Raw genomic sequence first — 21470 nt, forward strand, 5'->3', positions numbered from 1 at the left:
AGAAATCATGGATTAACATCCAGTATATAAAATCAATACTATGACTTATAATACCTTTAGTTTCTGAGCAGAAACTGTTTTATAACAGTCACTCCTCACATTTTTAAGTAACTTATTAAATATTAGAAGTTAGATGCAGCTGACATGTTAATGAAAAATAATTACTTAAACCATCTATGCATCTGATGTATATATTGTTATTTCGTCCTATCTTAGGATAATTAAAAAAAAAATCAGTTTTCCGTTCATTCAAATTCATATTTAATTTCTATTTACATTCATTTAATCTGAAATAAAATATCTTAATACATTAAACTAAATACAAGATGAAAAGCAGAAAAAGCATTACCCTCCTAGCACTCCTATTAAGGCAGCTGAAGACTTGATTTACTCGATAGATGCAAAGCCAACTTGGGATCATAGAAAAATAAGTGTTTTAAAGAGCAAACACAAACACAGATGAACCCATCTTCCAGATGTTCCTCCAGATAAGCCACTGAGATAACACTTGTGCTACAGTGGTTAAGAATCACAAGTACTGTATTCATCAGCAACAGACCTCACATTGTATGTGGACACTCGTATACTTCTAAGATTGTTTTGTCCAACTTGTTAGTGTCTACTCCTATGGAAAAAAGTAGGTGTTTGGTCACTGATGCTATATTTGAGAAATTAACCATTTTCATAGTCTCAAAATCTAACTTTTCATGGGAATAATCTTAGACCTAGCTCTTTTAAGCTAGAAACTGTAATACTAATTGGATATCCAAAATCTTATATTAAATATAAAATCCAAGGCTCAGCATATGAATACAATATAAGATAGATCTTGTTTATAATCATTTATCCTCTATAGCAGGGGCGGGGAACCTTTTTTCTGCCAAAATTTATACCATCATTGGTGGGCCACACAAAAGTATCAACTTAAAAATCAGCTTGCTATATTTGGTCAAACACTTAATTAAGTCACCCCTAATGTGATGGCTGGAATTGCAGTTACCTTGGGCAGGGCCAAGCCAAATGATTTCATGGGCCAGACGTTCCCTTCCCATGATCTGTATGTAGTAAAGAATGTTTAATTTATGGAGTATTCATACATGCATCCTTCCTCCCCAAATTATTTTCTAATCAAAAACTAGTGTGGGAAAATCCTTCTTGAGGGATTCAAATTCGTTAAGACCACAAAAGGAAAAAAAAAATTAATATTTTTCAAAAAATCTGATTCAAGTTCAGTAATTAATACTTTACATTGTTAATCACAGCTGGTTTATAAATCCCAGTTTAATTATTCTGTAACGCTTACAAATCTTATAAAATCAAATTAGTAAACTTCATTCTCAGTGATTATATTTTAATTAAAAAACAGCATGTATAAAATAAAAAAATATCCTGTAGTTGATCTTAAAATAAGTGATGAAAGAAAAGCACTTAAGCTCCTTTATACACTTACCTGAAATAACCATAAAGAACTCTCCTAGACACACAAGACTAGTAATATTGGCATCATATATTTAAACTATGCTTGAATTTTTACAAATAAATATAGGGTAAGCCATATTGCATAGGTGTGTGCTTTCTGTCTGTGACACCAATGTGGCACTCGACATTGTTTTCACAGTCATAGTAGGGATATCTATTTATGAAACACAAATTTCTCAATAAACTTGCCACAACATAAGAAATTAATTTCACATAATGAATGTTAGAAAAACTGTATGTTTATGGATTGTAGATATATAATTGATGCCTTTTGTGCAGTAAAGTTGCAATGTTTGCTAATATTGCTGGCAGTACCAATTACCAAAACAGTTTAACTATGGGGTAGTTGTAGCCAGCCAATCACAGTGCAAATGTTTCCTGCAAATGAGACCAAAGAGGAATATTTTGGTGCAAAAGTTTCACTAAATTTGTTTAGGCAGTCAACACTATAGTTAGTAAACACATCTGAAAATTATTAGAACACCACAAGCCATTTACAGTCTGAAATAAAACCTGTCCAAACCACCATAGCTTTTTGGGTTCTGTTTTTTCAAACATTGCAAACTGTCAGAGAGCTAATATGTAGCTTCTTCTAATTTATTAGCTACAGTTACAAAGTTCTCAGAAGGCTGTTGCAAAAAGGGAGAGAGGACTCTTGAGAGGGTGATTTAAAAAAAAAAAGGCTTTCTGCCTATAGATGAACTGTTAATTCTTTCATTTATTGCTACAACTGAAAAGGTATATAGTTTGTCATTTTTCATGGGTCTGTTTTGCTTACTGTGATAGGATTTCATCCTATCTCATTTGAATTGCAATTTAAGCAAAGCCTTGCTCTTTTCTGACTGACTCTGAATTCAACATAAAGAATTTATGGCTTGGATCCTATGGCTCAAAAAGGTTTGGAGAACAGAGCAAGCAGCATCTAGTTAAAAAAAATCTCAGGGTTGCAAAATACTACAATTGACTTTTGCACACTTGACTAAAGACATTATAAAAGAGACAAAAACAGTGATAAGACTCAACTGCATGATCATCTATTAAACCAGTATGCACTGAAATTTATGTTCAGAAAGCTCTGCAAATATTTAACCCTTTCACCAGCTAGTCATGGAAATGCTCTCTTTAAGGCAGAAGTATTTAAGAAAGGTAAAATTACCTTTATTTTTATTCTTTGTACCTGTAAATCAGTTATGTAAATTTTATTACAATTTCAAAAACATAGTGTCCTGTTAACATGTTTCTTAAATTAAGCCACTAAGTTTTCTTATTCACTGTGGAAGACATTCATCAAAAGGCCATCAAATATGTTTACAATCAAAAAATGTAGCCCCAGTATAGGAGGAAAAACTAGACCTTTTTTTCCTTTTTAAACTGTTGAGGAAAAAAAAATGTATGGAAGGTAAACAGTAAAAAAGAAGTAAAACTTAAGACCATATTAATTTACTATAAAGCAATCAGAGAGTGGACCATAGCAACACCCTCTTTCCCCTGGGTCCCTATCATCCCACACTTTGCCGCCTTCAGTATGAGCATTTTTTCCTGACTCTCTTCAGTCCTTCTTCAGCCATGGGCTGAACAACATTTGGCGTCTTGAACCAAATACTGGTATAAGAACAGGTGGTGGTCTGTTTTTCAGTGCAATGCAGGCCCAGGATCAGGATGAAATGAAGGGCTTACAGCTTATGCCCATTCCAAGGCTTCCAGTTAAACTTAGCACATAGCAGTACGGCAAGTAGAAATGATTAAATAGATTCATTTCCCCCCTAGTATTACAGACAGGTATTGCAGCTGAGTTACTGAAAATAAACCCCAGTTCCACCCCAATCCCTCAAACGAGCCACAGCTGTGGTTAACAATGATTCATTTGCATTTTATTATTTCACCAAGAGAAGAAACAGAAGTTTTCTGGTTTTCTTCACACCAACCAATAATTTCGCATTTTAAAGTTTGGGATGTATTCCATAATGAGCTGAATCAAAAATCTATTTGAAAAATATATATTTATATAAAAAAAAGATTCAGGTTGTTTGCACGTAAAACATCAATTGATAGTTTTCTTCTGTCTTTGATTCCATGTTGCTGGAAAAAGTTTAATCAAGCTTGCATGCTAATTTGTCCTTAGTTGCAAGTATTATAGGCAACTTCAAACTTTGCCTAATGAAAGGATAACCCTTCTTCGACACAATCAGAAAGCAACAGTGATTCAAAAGCAACATCCTACCCTTAATACTGTCAGTTTTGAGCCATCAACACAAAAATCCTTGATAAGGTTGAAAAGATGTCGCTAGGAATCAATTACTTGATGTGCCTTAGAGTTCCACAACACTATTCTGCTTAAGTTTTTTTCTTTTTTTTGCACCATTGATTGATTTTTAAAAATCCATGTTTATTTTTCCTTCTGTTCAAAGTGTTCTAATGTAATGTAATGACACTGACTCCTTGAGACTGTCATTTCGAGTCTTCTCGTTTCACCACCTTGCAGGATGCTCACACATCCTTCCTTTGTTTTGCCTTAAATTCACTGAAAGCATTGCTCTGTCATAGATTCATTCGCAGGTGCTCTGGCCGTTTGGAGATCATGGGAAAAGCTTGTTTTTTGTATGGTCCAGAGTTTGGCTGTCGTATTGGAAGTGGTGCAGATGCCTCCCCACTCATCGTCACATCCATCTGCTCTATTCCACTTGTTTCCATTGGGTATTCCACAGGTGTCTGAGGATTTGCTGTGCTGGCTGAAGCACCTCTTCCCCAGAAATCCCCAGGAGAAAATTTGACCGGGCTTTAAGACAAGGAAGAGCTATCATTCATTATCTTACAGATCATCTCAACAAGAAAGAATCTTCTCACATTTAAAGAGTGTGGTATACTATGGCATTTGTGTTCATTTAGTTTATCAGTTTGTGGGTTAGCACTAAGGCAAAAGTTGAATGATCTCTTCCTTAGCTAGCATTCCCTAACTTGTCTCTTAAGTTTACATTTGCAAAGGTATTTAAAATGACATCATTTTATGCCCTGCTCAAAACTGTCCCACTGCATTTATAGCACTGTTCCAAGCCAATGCCATTCTCCTCCTTACTCACCACACTTTAGGAACATTGACCTCTTATTTCCATGAATAGGTCAAATTTTTTCCTGTCAACAGCTTTTGTACTTGCTGCACTTCTGTTAAACCACTCTTGTATCTCCTATTTTTTGTATGACTGGCTCTTTCTCTCTAGTCCTTAATGTTACATCACTACAGAGGCCTTTCTATGAGCACCACAAGTTGTTATTCTCTGTACATCTACCACTACACTCTTTATTTCCTTTTATATAGCACTTGGCACTACTTATAACAGCATGGGGTTTGTTTGTTTTGGTGATTTTTTTTTGTTTATAGTGCATTTCTTCTACTACACTATAAGCTCCATCAGGAAAGGAACAATTCTTATGTTAGTCATGTGTCCCCAACATCTAGTACATGACAAACATTGAGTGAATGAATGAAGGAAACAATTGCCAATGTGGCAGCTTGCTTTAAGGAAAAAAGCTGTGAACACTGTCACAGAGTAGTCACTTGCAATGTAAGAATCTGCAGGTGCTGTGGTTATAGTAACCAAAGAGAATAGGACAGAGCTTTTAATTACATAACCTGCCATAAATTTTCTTAAGGAATGCTCTTCTAGGTTTAAAAATAAAACAAATAAAAAAATCTGAAATACCTCACAGGAGTTCGTGGACTGCCAATAAATCTTCGAGGTGATCGGATTTTTGGTTCAAAGGAAAACTTTTCTTTCACACTTTCAAGTACAGATGGAGCCACATATGTAAAACCCTGAAAGACATGAACAGTGGACTACAGAATGGTACTTTCTCATATACTTGAAAAAATATGGTTGTTCCATGTCTGAAATGCCAAACTGATGCACATGTAAAATCACCAATCTGTATATTCTCTTGGTCTCGTTTCCACATCTACAATTTCCTCAATTTCATTTCTACACCTGTTAACTTCTGTCCAGCCATTTCTTAAGGCACCAAACCAAAATAACTCACTGCCATCAAGTTAATTCTGACTCAAGGAAACCCTATAAGGCAGGGTAGATATGCTCTGAGGCTGTAAAACTTCATGGGACCAGACAGCCTCATCTTTCTCCCGTGAGCAGCCAATCACGGTACTCACTGCACCACCAAGGTTCCTTTCTTGCAGACAGACCTCAAGAAAGCAAAATTCTAGTAAGTTCTATATGCCAGCAAATAAAATTCCATTGTATTGACAGGAGGAGCTCTGGTAGTGTAGTGGTTACAAGTCGGGCTGCTAACCCCAAGGTCAGCAGTTCAAAACTACCAGCTATTACATGAGAGAAAGATGAGGCTTTCTGCTCCCGTAAAGATTTAACGCTTTGAAAACCCTATACAGGGTCGTTATGAGTCAGAACCAACTCCATGGCACAAAAATACAACCACCACTACTGACAGGAGTAGAAAAAAGAAAACATAAGCTTCAGATTACAAGGTTAAATACCAAAAAAGAAAAAGTTCCTGGCATTTCAAACCGACCTTATGGTCGAGTGCTTATCCTAAAGTGCCACAAAAAGACTCTGTTACATCAGTAGCCCAACTAAAAAAGGAACCACACTGTCCAAAGAATCATAAACATCTACTTTGCTTGCTAAAGTAGTGCTGGATTATGAAAATTAATTTGTAGGTACCAGTGATTAAGGGAATGGCAGTTAAAAAAAAAAAAAGCAAAACTCCTCAAGTTACCTGTATGAACCGTGAAGCAAGCAAGCTGACTTCTCTTATCAAAAAACCCAACTTCATCTATGATTTCCTCACAGCTACATGAAAGCCCTTTCTTTCCCTTACCAGAAAGACCTGGTTGGCACTTTCACTGAGAGTTGAGTCATCTGGGCTGTCAACAGGTGTCTGACGTGTAAACTTTGAATCAAACTGACTCACATCCTCTTCAGATTGCTTTATAAAAACAAAATGATTAGAAAATAATTAATAGTCTATATTAAGCATATTCATCAAATGCCTTGTATGCATTAGAGAAGACACTAGGTAGAATTCTTTTACAGGTTTTGGCTGCAATAAAGTATCAAAATAGTCTTAGCAGGAACATACTGAAAATTAAATGCAGGTGGACAATATTAAGGATCACCTTGCATCTTCAAATATTAAACATGCATTAAATTCGATTTTAGTACATAGTTAACTTTCCTAGTAAGAGTAAAGTATAAATTTTCCCCTTATAAAGCTTTCATTTCCCTGGTGCACTTGCTTAAATCTTTTTTAGGAGAAAATTTGCTCAGGTGGCCACTGCAGGTTTGTAATAAACTTGAAAATCTACTGAAACAGAATTATAATAGAAATTAATTAGTAAGATGCTCCAATTAAAGTTTCTTCCTGTAGCTTATTCATTCCATTTAGGTTTTTCTAAGTACAAAAATAATATCCTACTCTGAATGAGTATATTTTCTTGTGGGAAAATATTATCACCTAAATTCTACCCACCAGATCAGTTTCTTTAATTTCTTATCTCTTTTCCAGTATATCTAGTTAGACTCTTGAGTCAGCCACAGGTAATAAATACCAATTTGGAAAAACTAAATACCATTACCAGACTACCACATTAACCTTACTCACAAATTATTGTTGCGGGCATATAACGATGAGCAACCCAATAGTGCTGAGCACTCCTGGAGCTCAGACTGTTGTTGTTGTTGTAGTTAAGTGCTATTGAGTCAATTCCAACTCATAGTGCCCCTGTATAGGGTTTCTGAGGAGCTGCTGGTGGTTTGAACGGCCAACCTTTTGGTTCACAGACCAGTGCTTATCCTACAGTGCCACACCAGGAATCCAGAACTCAGATTATGATCTCTAAATTCTACAAGTGGGCTTCAAAAAGTCCATGGAAAATGAAACCAAAAGATAATGGAATTTTCCTCACAAACTTTTTGAAGTCCCTTCGTATTTCTCACTGGAAGAAAGCAGGAGTCCTTGGAGAAATGGCTGATTCTAGCTGTGGGCAGGAAATTTAAAAGAAGAGCACAAAATACGAGGGAGCTTCAAAAAGTTTGTGGAAAATTTCATTGTCTTTTAATCCTCTTTACAATGAACTTTTTACAGCCTCCTTGATTCAGTTTCCTTGTTTTGTTCTCTGGTACAACATTGGACTATTGAAGTCATGTCAAAAGGATTCAGGAACCAACATGAAGAAGCAGTCCCTGTCCACAGATGGGGAAGATAAAAGCACCCATAAAAATTAATGCAATGGACTGAAACATATAAGGAATTTCAAAGTTAATGAAAAAATTCCATTACCTTTTAATTCCATTTTTCACACAAATTTTTTGAAGCACCCTCATATGTATATTAAAATGTATGAACTCATACTGATAACTCAAAAAATAAAAAGAAACCCCACAACTCATTGGTAAATTTCAAAAAAAAAAACAACAACAACTAAATGCTAGGTAGTGAAATCATTATTATAAAAACTAGGAAAAATTAAACATTTATACTACTTTTCCTGTATTAACTGTACTTAAGGTAACTAAGCAACTGATAAAAGAAGATTTCTAGTGACTAAATAATGAGTAACAGTACTGGAATAAGATTACTTTGTAGACCCCTAATAAAATCATGAAATTAAACCAGTTTCTCAACTGCAGCACCAGTGACAATTCGAACCTGACAGTTCTTTGTTGTGGAAGGCTGCCCTGGTATTGCAGGATATTTGGTAGCATCTGTGGCCTCCACCCTCCTCAATACCAGTAGCACCAAATCCCTAAATTGTGACAACCAAAAAATGTCTCTAGACATTTCTAAATGTTCTTTAGGGGCCAAAATCACCCGTGGTTGAAAACCACTGATAGAGACAAGGCTCAATGATCACTGACAACACTGGATGTAACCTAAGTGCACATTATGCCTCTAGGTAAAATTACATAACACCAAAACTTTAATCTGAGTTGGATCAAGTCTCTAGATCTAACTACCAGGTTCTTGGAAATACAGGATAAAGAAAAACATAGTGACATCATAGGGATAAAAATCAGAAAAATTAAAATATAAGGAAAGCCATTGAGTTTCTTCAATAATTCCTCACGGAGAGAATTGGGAGGAGGATCAATGCATGAAAAGACATGTGAAAGAGAGAATAACCGAACCATGGGTTAAATCCATATTAAGACAAACAGGACAGAAAGAAGAGAAGGAAGGAAGGAAAACAATTGGGGAAACTGTCAACTTTTAAGTGTGGTGATGTCATGGTAGTTATGTTAATGGTTAAACAAGGTAAGTTGATGATTTTGAAGTCAGGCAAAGGTACATGAGGTCAGTTATTCTCCTTACAATTACATATATTTAAAATTTAAAACTAATCACCTTGTCTTTGGACCCAGAGAGGGAAAGGGACTGTGGGCCAAAAACTGGGGGGAGGAGGAGGAAGTGTAGGGAGCGGGTTTCTGGGATATACCCTTTGGGTGGTTGAGGATGCATGGAGGGGACTGGAACCATGGCAGTGAGATGATATACGATGGAATGAATGTAAAACTAAAGTTCTCCCATGTAAACTATCATATAATTCACAATAAAACATAAAAAAAAAAAAAAAAAAGCTGAACAAGTGGACCACCACTGGCTATGAACTGGGACAGTTTGCTGCCTAGACAGCTAAGAAATGTCCTAACTGAGAGCTGCACCAAGAGGAAGCAGTTTTGCTCCTAGCATCAAAATGTTAGGATTTTGATGCTGAAAGCTGTCCTGATAGATCAATTGCATTCTGAGTAGTATCTTGTTATTTCCAAGTTGATACTGATCCTGAGTTATTTCTGGTTACTATCAAATTGCATCCTAATCTGAGTTGTTACCCTGAGTTGAGTCCAATAAACCACGTAACTGTTTAAAAAAAAACTAATCACCTTGTGCTCCAAAACCAAATAAAAACCCTCCTCCTTTTCCACTTACATCCCAGAAATAAATGCCACCTCCAATCTAAGGTAGCAGAAAGACAAAAACACACTAACTCATTTAATCATAATCATATATTCTATATTTTGAAGAAAAACTTAGCAGGAAAATCAAACTTAAAAGGGTGGTTCAATTAATAATAAGCAAATCAAATCAAAGCGAAACCACGTAACCACTGAAAGTACTTAAGCATCACAGGCAACCAACATCGTATTGCAAAACCACAGTTAATCTAGTCAGCAACTGTTGCTAACCTAGTCCTTGAAAAGACTGTAAAGAATTAAGATTCTGATAGTAAGAGAGAGAATAAGCCAAAATTTTAATCACTAATAAATAATACTTCAGATGGTTGTAAGTTTTTCTTTCTCGAAAGTACCAGGCCCCTCAAATTATCTGCTTTCATGTACACATACCAACAGAGGTTTAAAAGGGGGTTCCACCTTCCGAGCCAGAAGTTCTTCCCAGTTAATGTGTCTGAAGAATGGATGAGCCTAGAAAAAAAGAGGAGAAAGAAAAATCATGGGGAACAGAGTTTACTGGGTCGACAAATTAACTGCTAAATTATAAAACACAAAATAAACTAAACTTTACAATGTCATACAACCCTCCCAAGTATATAATATTAGCACTATCTTCTTCCCCTAAAATATCAAACTGTGCAAATCTCTACCTGAACTTCTCCAGCATCCCCAGGACCAGCTCCAAGCCGGGAAGCAGCGTTTCTTTTTAGCAGCTTTAGGGAGGAAAAAGAAAAAACCAAAAACCTGATAAACCCTTACCTAATCAAACTGATTTTTCTTCCCCCCACCTCTGCCACCTTTTACTGACTATCACTAAATATTGTTTGGGAGTAAAAAGATAATAAAATCTTACATTTGTATTTTGTCTTCAAAATGTTCACATTTTTTCTGTTCAAAAGTTGTGTAAGATTCTATATTCAAAATGTATGATAAATCGTTATCTAGCTAAACGTGTTGAAAGAAACAGCCTGAATGCACCTTAGAAGTGACGCCAGCAAGTCTTCATTGGGAGGAAACAATCCCTAAAGCAAGACCCACAACGAGATGGGTTGACACAGTGGCTGGAAAGTGGGTTCAAGCATAGACACTACTGCGAAGAATGGCACTGGGCCAGTCAGTGTTGTAAATGGTGCCGCTATGAGTCAGAACCAACTCAGCTACATCTAGTTATAACAAACCTTAGCAATTGAGGCCTGTTTAAGAACACTACCTTTTTAAGTAGATCTCTGGCTTCTTGTGTGAGGTAGGGAGGCAAATTGAGTTTACACTTAAGGATTTTGTCAATAGTTTTCTTTCGATTCTCCCCAGTGAAAGGCGGCTAAGAGTAAGAAAATGAAAAAAAAAATTAGCATATAAAAAACTATTTTTAAAAACACAGTATAAGCACTGCACACTGTGAAATATACACTGCTAGAGAGCTGTAGTTTTAAAGTAACAAACTAGAACAAATAGCAATGTCCTGAAAAGAAGGCTGTGTTTCCATCCTTAACTTGCTGCATAATAATGAGGATCCTTGGTGGTACAATGCTTAAGCATTTGGCTGCTAACCAAAAGGTGAGTAGCCCTTCAGGAGAAAGATGTAACAGTCTACTTCTGTGGAGATTTACAGCCTTGGATACCCTGTGAGGCAGTTCTGTCCTGTCCCATAGGATTGCTATGAGTCAGAATTAACTCGATGACAGTGGGTTTGGTTTTTGTTTTGTTTTTAAAATAATTAATAGGTGAGTCCTGGGATTTTATGCATCAATTTCTCCATTTATAAAACAGGGGCAATATGTATTCTACATCTATTTCATAGGACTGCTATGATATGTTTTTAATAGTATGAGATGCCAAATAATCAAAAAAGTATTGCTAGTGTTCAACTGTTTAAAAGTAACTCCATTGGTAACATTTACAATAACCACAGGGAAAGCCTCTTGATATAATGATTCAACCACCACTCGGCACAGACAAGAATACATGCAGCTTTAACTGTGCACCTACTGCTCCAGTCAGCATGTCATACATTAATGCTCCCAAACTCCACCAATCCACAGCACGGTTATGGCCACTTCTCATCAAGATTTCAGGGGCCCTACAATGAGAAAAACAATTATGCCAAAAAAATTCACCCACTTGTATATCATTGGAACTTGAATTTTAGAAAGAATATACAAAAATCAAATGATGTTATATATAACTTAGCACATCATTACTTAAAGCAGGTAAAAGTTAGCTATCACACCCCAAACCAGATATATTTCTCTCAACATGCAGCTCACATGTATTCTATTGTTCCACAAAATGTATGTGTGACTGTTCCATCATGAATAGATTCTTTGCATAGTCCAAAGTCTGTTAGTTTCACATGACCTACAATGAAAGATTGGAAAATGGTTACTCTGACAATTCTAAATATGTGCAGGTGTGAACATATCAGAGAAGAAAATGATCTAGCTTTCTATTTAAATTTTTCCTGCTTAGGTAGCGTAGTGGTTTCGAATCGGGCTGTGAACCACAAGGTCAGCAGTTCGAAACTACCAGCTGTTCCGCGGGAGAAAGATGAGGCTTTCTGCTCCCGTAAAGATTTACAGCCTTGGAAACCCTGTACAGGGTCGCTATGAGTTGGAACCGACTGCACGGCACATAACAACAACAACAAGGTTTTTTGAAGATGTTGGAAATTATTAATGAGGTGCCATCCATGAAATGGGATGCTAAATCTTCAAGGCTAGGGCGGAGTCTTCTTTTGTTAATGATATGAATTAGTAAAGGGAGAAAATAAAGATAAAGAAATAAGTAAAATAGCTTTTAGAAGGGGCGGGGGAGAGGGAAGGCACCACTTGGAAAAATTATACTAGCTTAGTTACCAAATACTATTTTCTGTCCTAGAGTTTGAAACATCCTCTACCTCATACATCATTTTTCCCCCCAGGCCCTCTGGATGGACAGCTGCTCCTCTGGAGTACGAGTCTACCAGCTCAGATTATTCTAGCATAAGCTGAACTGTCAATAGCAGCATGTAGTTGTAGGCAAGGCTAAAACAGAAAAATCCTGGGGGACGTTTTATTAGTTCTTAATGAAATCCGGTTAAAGTAGATAGGCCCTAATAAGCATACTTTTAAACAAAGGTATAACACTGTATTTCAGATATACAGCTTTTAGCACCACAAATTATGACTTCAGAGTTCTTAAAATAGTCTTAGAAAGCCACTTATAAGAAGTTAGCTTATTCTGCCAAATGTTACCAGATTGGTGGGTGGGGTGGGAGGGGGTAACTAAAGTGCAATAAGGCAAGGGGCCATCTCAAATCCAGAAAGTCAAAAATTCACTACCTTACAGAGAACATTCCAGTTCAGGTGTAGTTTTCCTGAACTGTCATTAGATACCCAGTGGTTCAATAACTCCAGGTGTTCTAGTACTGCAGGGTCTTCTCAAAGACAATGGAAAGGCCTAATGATTCAAATATAAGTGTTTACCACAGATTGGCAATGAAGAAGACATGTGATCTCTATTTTCAAAGGACCACCTGACACGAAAAGCTCATGTATTTTGTCACTCTAATTTTGTCCTTTTTAAGATAGAATTGGTTCAGAGTTCTATAAAGGCAGGAAGAGGGCAAGAGAACTAAGAAGACACATAGATTCTCATGACATAGTACTTGGTTAAGTCTATAAATTCTCCTTAAAAAAAAAGTACAATTTGGAACATTATGCTATATCCAGATACCATTTTCTGTGCAAGAATTTGAAACATTCACTACCTCATGCATCGTTCTGTAGACATCTAAGAATCTGTAGATGCAACCAGCCACCCAGATCCCTTGGCTGTCCTTTGGGGTGACAGTGAACAGCCAAGTCTACCCTGCCCATATTATGTAGCATAAACTGAAATGACAGTAACAATAGGCAGGTGTAGTTAAGGCTCACTTTGTTGTACCTACAGCTGCATAGGATACGAGTCTCTCTGATGTTTATATTTGTTGCGGCAAACAAGCAACAAGAATAAACTGATGCCCACTAGACATTTTATTTCCAAGGCTGAGTCAACTAGTTTGGTTCAATTAAAATCCTGTCTTTTTCCCAGCTTTAATAAAATTACCCATAAAAAGTATAACTTCTAATATTTACATATTTCCATCACGAAGGAAAAATCAATTCTTACAGATTCAGTTTCCAATCAAAGGAAAAAGTTAAAATTAATGTTTGGGCTGACTTTTGACTCATCACACTTTATGTAAGGATTTCAAAAGAAAGAATACAGAGAAAGGATGAAACCAAAAAGGCAGCTGAGAGGCCAATTATACTCAGTTATCATTCCTTCTCATCAATCATAAATCATTAACAGCAAGTATCATGATGCCATAGATTCTAAGACCGCATGTATAATAACAGACAGATGAGTATGGAGCTTTGAAAATGGCTATGACCTGTGTGGGAGGATTTTAAGACGATTATTTACTATAGAATTGTTTACAGTATTATCTCCACCTTGGTGATTAAGCATGATATTCTCCGGCTTCAGATCTCTGTAGATGATTCCCTTTTGATGTAAATGCCCCAAAGCCATGGAGATTTCTGCCAAGTAAAAGCTGGAAACAAAAGTGATTTAATAAAATTAAAAAGAGTCATCTACTCAAAGCAGCTTATGTATGGAGCAAAATTCCTTGAAAGAAACAGACATGCATCAAAGACCAAATTAGTGAGGCTGGGATTTGGGAATGGGAGAAAGAAATGGCACAGGTTGCTGCCAAAAGGCATGGAAACATTCATGCTTCACTAATTTTAGTGAAACTATTAAATGTTTTCTTTCATCATTATAAGTTACTGCTAAAATTGCACAGAAGTTCAGAATATGCCAAAATGTCACTGGTCATGTTTTGTTCTGTGTAGAAATTAGGCTAATAGTCATTCAGGTCAAAGCAAATTTCTCCCACCCATCCCCAATTTCAAAAGCCCATAGGAAATAGGAATTGTTATTCATACAGATCAAGTCTTGGTTTCAAAATATATTTTATAATCTGACCCTTAGAAGCCCACTCATCCCTTACTTAATTTCAACTGCATATTTATAGATAGTTTATGCCCACAGTAGCTACCCTCCCCTCTTGCAAGCCAGCCCACAACTATTAACTGTGTGATGCTCAAATTTATCTACTTCAAAAGAATAAAGGGCTGAGTCAACCCTGTCTGGATTGGAAAAGCACAAGCAATACTGGCTGCATAACAACGTTGCAATCCTGCAGATTACTCCAGGGTGGAGAGGGAGTGTCCTAGAGGATTGAGGCAGTTTCAAAGCCAGCACCACCACAAACATAGCCTCCAACAGGGCTCAGAGAGAGCCTCCTCCAAAAATAAGGGCACTTCATCCCTAAGGTTCTAAAATGCAGCTTCTGTATTAGAAAAGACCTGAAATTAAACAATGTAATGCAGTTTGGTAATTAAGGTAGAAAAAAACCAGTGAAGTTGTTTCTATTTAATTAATGTGTAGGATACACTGATTTAGTGTTACCCAATACTGTCACCTCATAAAAAATTTATATATTTTAAATTTGAAGCAAATGCTATTTTAAGAAACAGAAGAACAGGTCCCATCCTAGCCATATAATCAATCCACAGAGGATATATGCAGGCTTATCACCTCTTTGGATTTCTGGTTTGTAACACACCCTTGCCTGCTAATCACAAAATAATCGGATCAAAGCCCTATATAGAGTTGCTGTGACTTGGAACTGACTTGACTGCACTTAACAACAACAACAACATCACCTCCTTAAAACTATGCCTTCACAACTGAAAAGTGAAAAAAGTAAAGATGATTCCCGATATTTTCCAATGTTCCACACCAAGATACACTAGAAAGTCACACTTACCTAGAGCTAAGTCTTATCCATTCTCACTGAGAATGGTTCTGCTGGGAACAACTGGTGTGAAGATTGCTTCACCCAAGGTCTGAGGCAAAGGGATGATGTGACCTCCAAAACCTGCCCAGGCCCAAAACTGCTTCTTCCCCTTGAAGTCCTGAGTGACTTGCCTCAGAACAATATATTGAATCATGTGGCTGCCCACAGTGTTCAGAATGAACCTTTGCTTTTAATTATATGAATCATTACCTGAATCTTTGCAACCACAAAAATTTCACTTACCAAGCTGTGTCTTCCATAAATATACCCTCTCTTTCTAACTGCATAAATAGTTCTCCTCCTATAAAGAAAAAACATTAGAAAAGAAATAAAGTAATCTTTATTTCCAACTCATTTCTAATGAGAGAGTTTGTTTCTTTGCTTCTAACCACAGTTAAAAAACCAACAGCCTTTAAAAAAAACAAACCCACAGGTCTCAAGATTATAGGTTTTAAAATTAAGTCTTCGGGATTCTACTTTTAGCATGTCTTTATGCTTATGTGAAACATATAAGCTTATGAACTATAACTGGCTTGAAATTCTATGTTTTATATTAACAAACATCCAAATATTTATAGATGCCAGACCAAAGGTTAAAAAAACTTGAATAAAGGCTCATAAACATTTTACCTTTACCTACAAGTGTACTAGCGTTAGTATACATTTAAACCAGCCTTGCATATTAGTGAATTCCCATATTCCATATTTTTAGGACCTATAAATAAGTAGGATTTTACAAGGAATTTGACAGCAGCCTTATAAAAAGCATGGCACCATTTGAGTAATCAAAATAAATAATATAATGAAGGACTACATCCCATGGAATAATCCATAATGATATAAATAAATGAATATGAATAAATAAAATTTCAATGGGGGGAAGGGTAACCTTCTTTATAGTAGAATGCCAACTAAAAAACGCAGGACAGGCACGATAAAATACGGAAAATCACTTGACAACTATCACAGCTAATTGTTTCAGGCAATAATTAATGGATCCTCAACAGAGTTCTAGTAGCGCAGTGGTTATGAATCGGGCTGCGAACCTTAAGGTCAGCAGTTCAAAACTACCAGCTGTTACACGGGAGAAAGATGAGGCTTTTTGCTCCCGTAAAGATTTACAGCCTCAGAAACCCTGTACAGGGTCACTATGAGTCAGTTCCAACTCCACGGCACATAACCACCACCACCACAACAGATTATTAAATTCAACGAGAGATGCGTATTTACATAGTCTCAAAGTATCTCCTTCAAAAGATTCTTATTAATTAACAAGGGGAAAACAGAAACATCACCATGGAGAAAACTGACAGACACCACCTCCTCCTTGTGATCAAAGTAAAGTACCAGTAAGTACCAATAAAGGAACTAAGATACAACATGCCTGGTTATCTGATGCACTGAGAAGGATACATATCACTGGGTCCCACTGAAAATGCATGTGTCTCATGAGGAAATATCAGACAACTTATGTGCATTTTACAAAATACCAGGCCTGTATTCTTCAAAATGTGAAGGTCATGAAAGACAAAGACTAGGGAACTTTTACAGATTAAGGGGACTAAAGGAAGACATAATTATATCTAAGGTGGTTTTTGTTAAGTGCAGTTGAATCAGTTCCAACTCATAGTGACCCTCTATAGGGTTTCCGAGGAACAGCTGGTGAGTTTGAACCGCTACTCTGTGGTTCAAACTGACCTTCCGGTCCAGTGCTTTACCCTATAGCACACCAGAACTCAGTATCGTTATTCCCTATTTAAAAAAAATTTATATCAATGGTAATTCCCTATTTTTAAAACTGCAGCCACAAAATTAAGATAATGTCCTAGATTTTACAAAATATACAATGAAGCATTTAGGTATACAGGGCAATCATGTCAGCAACTCTCTCAAACAGTTCAGAAACAATTATGAGTGCTATGTGTATGCTACTTACACACAGAGGAAAAGAAAGAATGATAAAAACAAAAGTGGTAAAATGACAGCATTTGGGGAATGTAGGTAAAAGGAATATTGCAAATCTTTGTTCTACTCGTGCAACTTTTTGTGTGAGTCTGAAATTATATAAAAATAACAGCTAGAAGAAAAAAGTGGCAACAGTCACAAAAAAGCTACTAAATTTTGTAGTTTTCTGTTCCATATGATAGCTATTGTGAAATCTCTGTTTCTCTGAAAACTCAAGCATTCAAAAAGTTTGAAATATTACAGGAACTATATATAGCATAGAAAGCAACAAGTTCCTGGAAGGTGATAAGCATTAGAGAATATAGGTAATTCCCAATGTAAACTGCATGCCCTACCAGTAAGGCTCATATTTGCAAAAATATTCAGTATCTTAACACTCTCAGTAAGGTTTTCCAGTTCAGTGTAGGAAGGAATACTTTGATTTTATTTCAACTATAATATCTTACTTCCCATGCAGTAAATCTGCCCACTCTGCATAAATTGTTTGCTATTTTATTAAGAAATTGCAATGGAATTAGAATAAAATTGTACAGATAAAACCTTTAAAGCTTCCTTCATGTTTGTCTACAAATAGAAACCTTTGGTCATATTTACTTTTTTACTTCATTGTATTCATCAATTTTAAGAACAATTTGATCACACTGGCAAAAGAGAATTTTTCCATTGGAAAATAGTATTTTGACCCAGTTTCTGGGACAAAAAAAACTATTACGCCAAATTGTGTGTACTGACCACTGAGATACTCAAGGATGAGGTAGAGTTTTCCACCAGTCTGAAAGGCATAAATTAAATCCACAATGAAGGGATGCTTTACTTCTTCCAGAATATTCCGTTCGGCTTTTGTATGAGCTGTATCTTTAGCATTTCTTATTATCATTGCCTAAAGGAAAATAAGAACAAAATAGCAGACACATTTTAACTCTACAGTAACTGGAAAATCTATGCTGTGTTTTTCTTGTCATCATACTTTCCACAAGATATTGAGATGGTTGCTTCTTATACAAATCTGCACTGTTTGGATTTCTGGCAAAGAAAAGTTAAATAAAAACCTAAAGATTCATATATTTTTTAAATCTTTAAGTAGATCAAGTTTATTTAAATCTTCACAAACTCAGTTTCTACTGTGCTCCAGACTCTTGTCAGGGAAGCAGGATTATAGGAACCCTTAGTCCATAGGAGTCCACATTATCAGTCAATAAAGGTAAGCACTATAGTGCTACTGGTGAAAAGGAGAACTGCAGCTGGCCTGGCAAGAAGTCTTCATAGGGATTGTGTCAACTAAACTACATCCTGAAAAAAGTTTTTAAAATGAAAGTTGGGAAAGAAAAAAGGCCTTCTAGTGAAAAGAGGCATGATATGACATGTCTGGGGACACTCTAAGTAGCTAAGTGTGGTTAGAAGCAGTTAAGAAATTAGGCTAGAGAAGGAGGCAGAAGCCAAGAAATGGAAAGCTTGGGCATCTAGGCAAAGGAATATCAAGTTCAGTTTAGAGGCAAAAGAGGCATGTTGAGTTGACTGATATGAAAAACCTCTGGTTTTAAGAAAGACAGTTCTACTAGCAGTGCTTCAGGGAGGCAGTAAGACCAGTTAGTACAATAAACTAAGCAAGAAATAAGGCCTGTAATTAAGAAAATGAAGGTTAAAAAAAAGTTAAAGAGTTCATCGTTAACATTTGCTGACTGACTAGATACAAGAAGAAATGATGATACCCTGGTTTCTACTTTAATAGGATAAATAACAGTGTCATTCAATGAGAGGCAATACAAGAGCAGAAACTGTAGGGAAAATGATTTCTTGTTTTGAACATGCTAAGTTTAAGTTTTAGGAAATCACCCAAATGGTAAACCTCAACTACTATGAACAAGCACGTATACAAGGTTATTAGTTGCAGTACCATTTGTAAAAGTAAACACTGGGCACAATCCAAATGCTTATACATAGGGCACTGGCTGAAAACATAATGTAAAAGAAAGCTGTAAAAAGAATACAGAAGATTTCTATGAAAACAAGGTTCAAAAGAGCATATATAATACAGCAATATACTGAGTGTGGCACTGTACGATAAGCACTGAACTGCTAACTATGCTAGCCACAAGACTGGCAGTTCAAACCCACCAACAACTCTAAGAAATTCTATCTATACAGAGTTGCTATGAGTCCAAAATGACTCGACAATACACAATAACACCACCACCACCTTTGGTATAAGAAATGGAAAATATTAATATGTACATGTACCTACTCACAGATGCAAAAATTAACACAAAATAACCCAAAAGCTAATGACATTAAAGGGAAGGAAAAAGGGATACATTCTGAGAAAAATCTCAATGGTTTTATCACCCTTTATCTTGGTTAAGTGAAACACTACTATTGTGATTACAAAATGGAAATTGCTGGCTTTTGAATTATGTTAGTAGTTTATGCATTCTAAAAATAACATTAATAAGGATGGGTGAGAGAAATAAACTTGAAAAACAGCAAAAATACTAAAACTTAATTGATAACTTTACCACAGAAGAAAAAAAAAAGATAATTAAGTAACCTTTTGTGACCTATGTTATTGTTGTTGTTAGGTGCCGCTGAGTCGGTTCCAACTCATAGCTACCCAGTATACAGTTTCCAAGGAGTGACTGGTTAGTTTGCCATAATACAATGTTAAAAGATAAGAAAAATAAATATGTTTTGCTGGGAAAAAGGTGATATTTTACAGAAGAATACCACTAATATAGAAAAAGTGACAAAACCATAAAAAATTCACTATTTAACAATCACCATAGTGATATTTTCAGGAGCTTTGGTAGTGTAGTGGTTATGACTAAGGCTACTAACCTCAAGGTCAGCAGTTTGAAACTACCAGTTGTTACTCAGGAGAAAGATGAGGCTTTCTGCTGCTATAAAGATTTATAGCCTCAGAAACTCTATGCAGGGTCACTATGAGTTGGAACATACTCCACAGCACATAGCCACCACAGTGATATTTTACTTAAGCTAGAAACAACAGATGATAAAACCATTGGGTAAAAGTTTACTGTTGTTGTTGTTAAGTTCTGTCGACTCATAGAGAATCTGTATTGGGTTTCCAAGGAGCAGTTGGTGGGTTTCAACAGTCAACCTTGCAGTTAACAGACCCACGCTCATCCTACAGCACCACACCAGGATCCCAAAAGATTATTAGGGGACAGGATATTAGAATATTCACAGCTTTTAATATCGTTCCATAGATGATTTATTAATTACAAGGGAAAAATTAATCACAATGAAGAAATCTGGTAGACACTATCATAACCAAGAGATTAAACTTAACCTCAGCAAATAATGGGCTATATGGACCTAAAAGGCCTTCTGAGTCCGTGCACTGAGAATACAAAGGCACGTATATAAGATTCTGCCAAAGTGTTTAATCTAAATTGGCATTTAAAAAGTTTTCATAGTGGGGGTATAGCTCAATGGTAGAGCATTTGGCCGCAGATCAAGAAGTTCCCTGTTCAACCCAGGTGCCCCTCTCTGTTCTTAGATTTGTATGTTTTCTTAGGAGAACAAACAAGATGGCAGATTGGGCAGAAGTGCAAGTGAGGAGCTCCGTCAGCAACAACACAGAATACTAGACCAAGCAGGCTCAGGGGATGGAGTCAGAACTCTGACCCACATATAAAAGAAAATTTAGAAAGTTGGAAGGCTTACAGCTAGGGGAATTTGTAGCAGAAGCAAGCACCTGTTGCTTTCTAATCCAAGACGCTCAGCTGTTCCCGGAGCCACCATCTTGGGCGAGACTAAACAGGGGAAGGATCAGAGCAGCCATGGACGCCTGACAGAACTACGGAGATAAAGGTGTGGACACTCTTTTTTTTGTATCTGCTCATAGGTCTCTCGCTGTCTGTGCACATACATTCAGGTGATAGGGTGCCTGAGCAAGTGTACACCCCACCCCCACCCCGGGAGGGTTCTACTATGCATGTGCACAAATCTCGAAATTTAAAGCGACAGTTTCCACTTAAAACCAATCGGCAGTGCAAAACAGCCACAGCTAGCCCTGAACTGTTTATCACTAGGAAAAAGGCCTGAATGGGGATTGTGGAGCAGGACAGGTAGACTAAAAAGGAAATAGGTCGAAAATTAAATCCTGAGTTACGTCACAATGACCAACAGTGGCATCTTGAAATTTC

The 21470-nt window shown here is 36.5% G+C and overlaps 1 protein-coding gene across 2 annotated transcripts in view; it reads right to left on the bottom strand.

Annotated features, from left to right (window-relative positions):
* Positions 1 to 3263: 3263 nt before the first annotated feature.
* RPS6KB1 (ribosomal protein S6 kinase, 70kDa, polypeptide 1) overlaps positions 3264 to 21470 on the bottom strand; it is a 46062-nt gene continuing 27855 nt past the window's right edge. Inside the window, exons 5-15 of one of the 2 annotated variants that reach the window (XM_006832364.1) lie at positions 18037 to 18184; positions 15583 to 15640; positions 13928 to 14028; positions 11720 to 11810; positions 11442 to 11532; positions 10666 to 10773; positions 10106 to 10168; positions 9849 to 9926; positions 6325 to 6432; positions 5178 to 5290; positions 3264 to 4255 (exon numbers count right to left, since the gene is read on the bottom strand). In XM_006832364.1, coding sequence (XP_006832427.1) covers positions 4018 to 4255; positions 5178 to 5290; positions 6325 to 6432; positions 9849 to 9926; positions 10106 to 10168; positions 10666 to 10773; positions 11442 to 11532; positions 11720 to 11810; positions 13928 to 14028; positions 15583 to 15640; positions 18037 to 18184 — 1197 coding nt within the window. In that variant the 3' untranslated portion in view covers positions 3264 to 4017. The remainder of the gene's footprint in view (positions 4256 to 5177; positions 5291 to 6324; positions 6433 to 9848; positions 9927 to 10105; positions 10169 to 10665; positions 10774 to 11441; positions 11533 to 11719; positions 11811 to 13927; positions 14029 to 15582; positions 15641 to 18036; positions 18185 to 21470) is intronic. The other variant, XM_006832365.1, reaches the window with a different exon arrangement.

The sequence above is a fragment of the Chrysochloris asiatica genome, unplaced genomic scaffold (genome assembly GCF_000296735.1).
Source record: "Chrysochloris asiatica unplaced genomic scaffold, ChrAsi1.0 scaffold00007, whole genome shotgun sequence".
NCBI classification, from domain to species: domain Eukaryota; kingdom Metazoa; phylum Chordata; class Mammalia; order Afrosoricida; family Chrysochloridae; genus Chrysochloris; species Chrysochloris asiatica.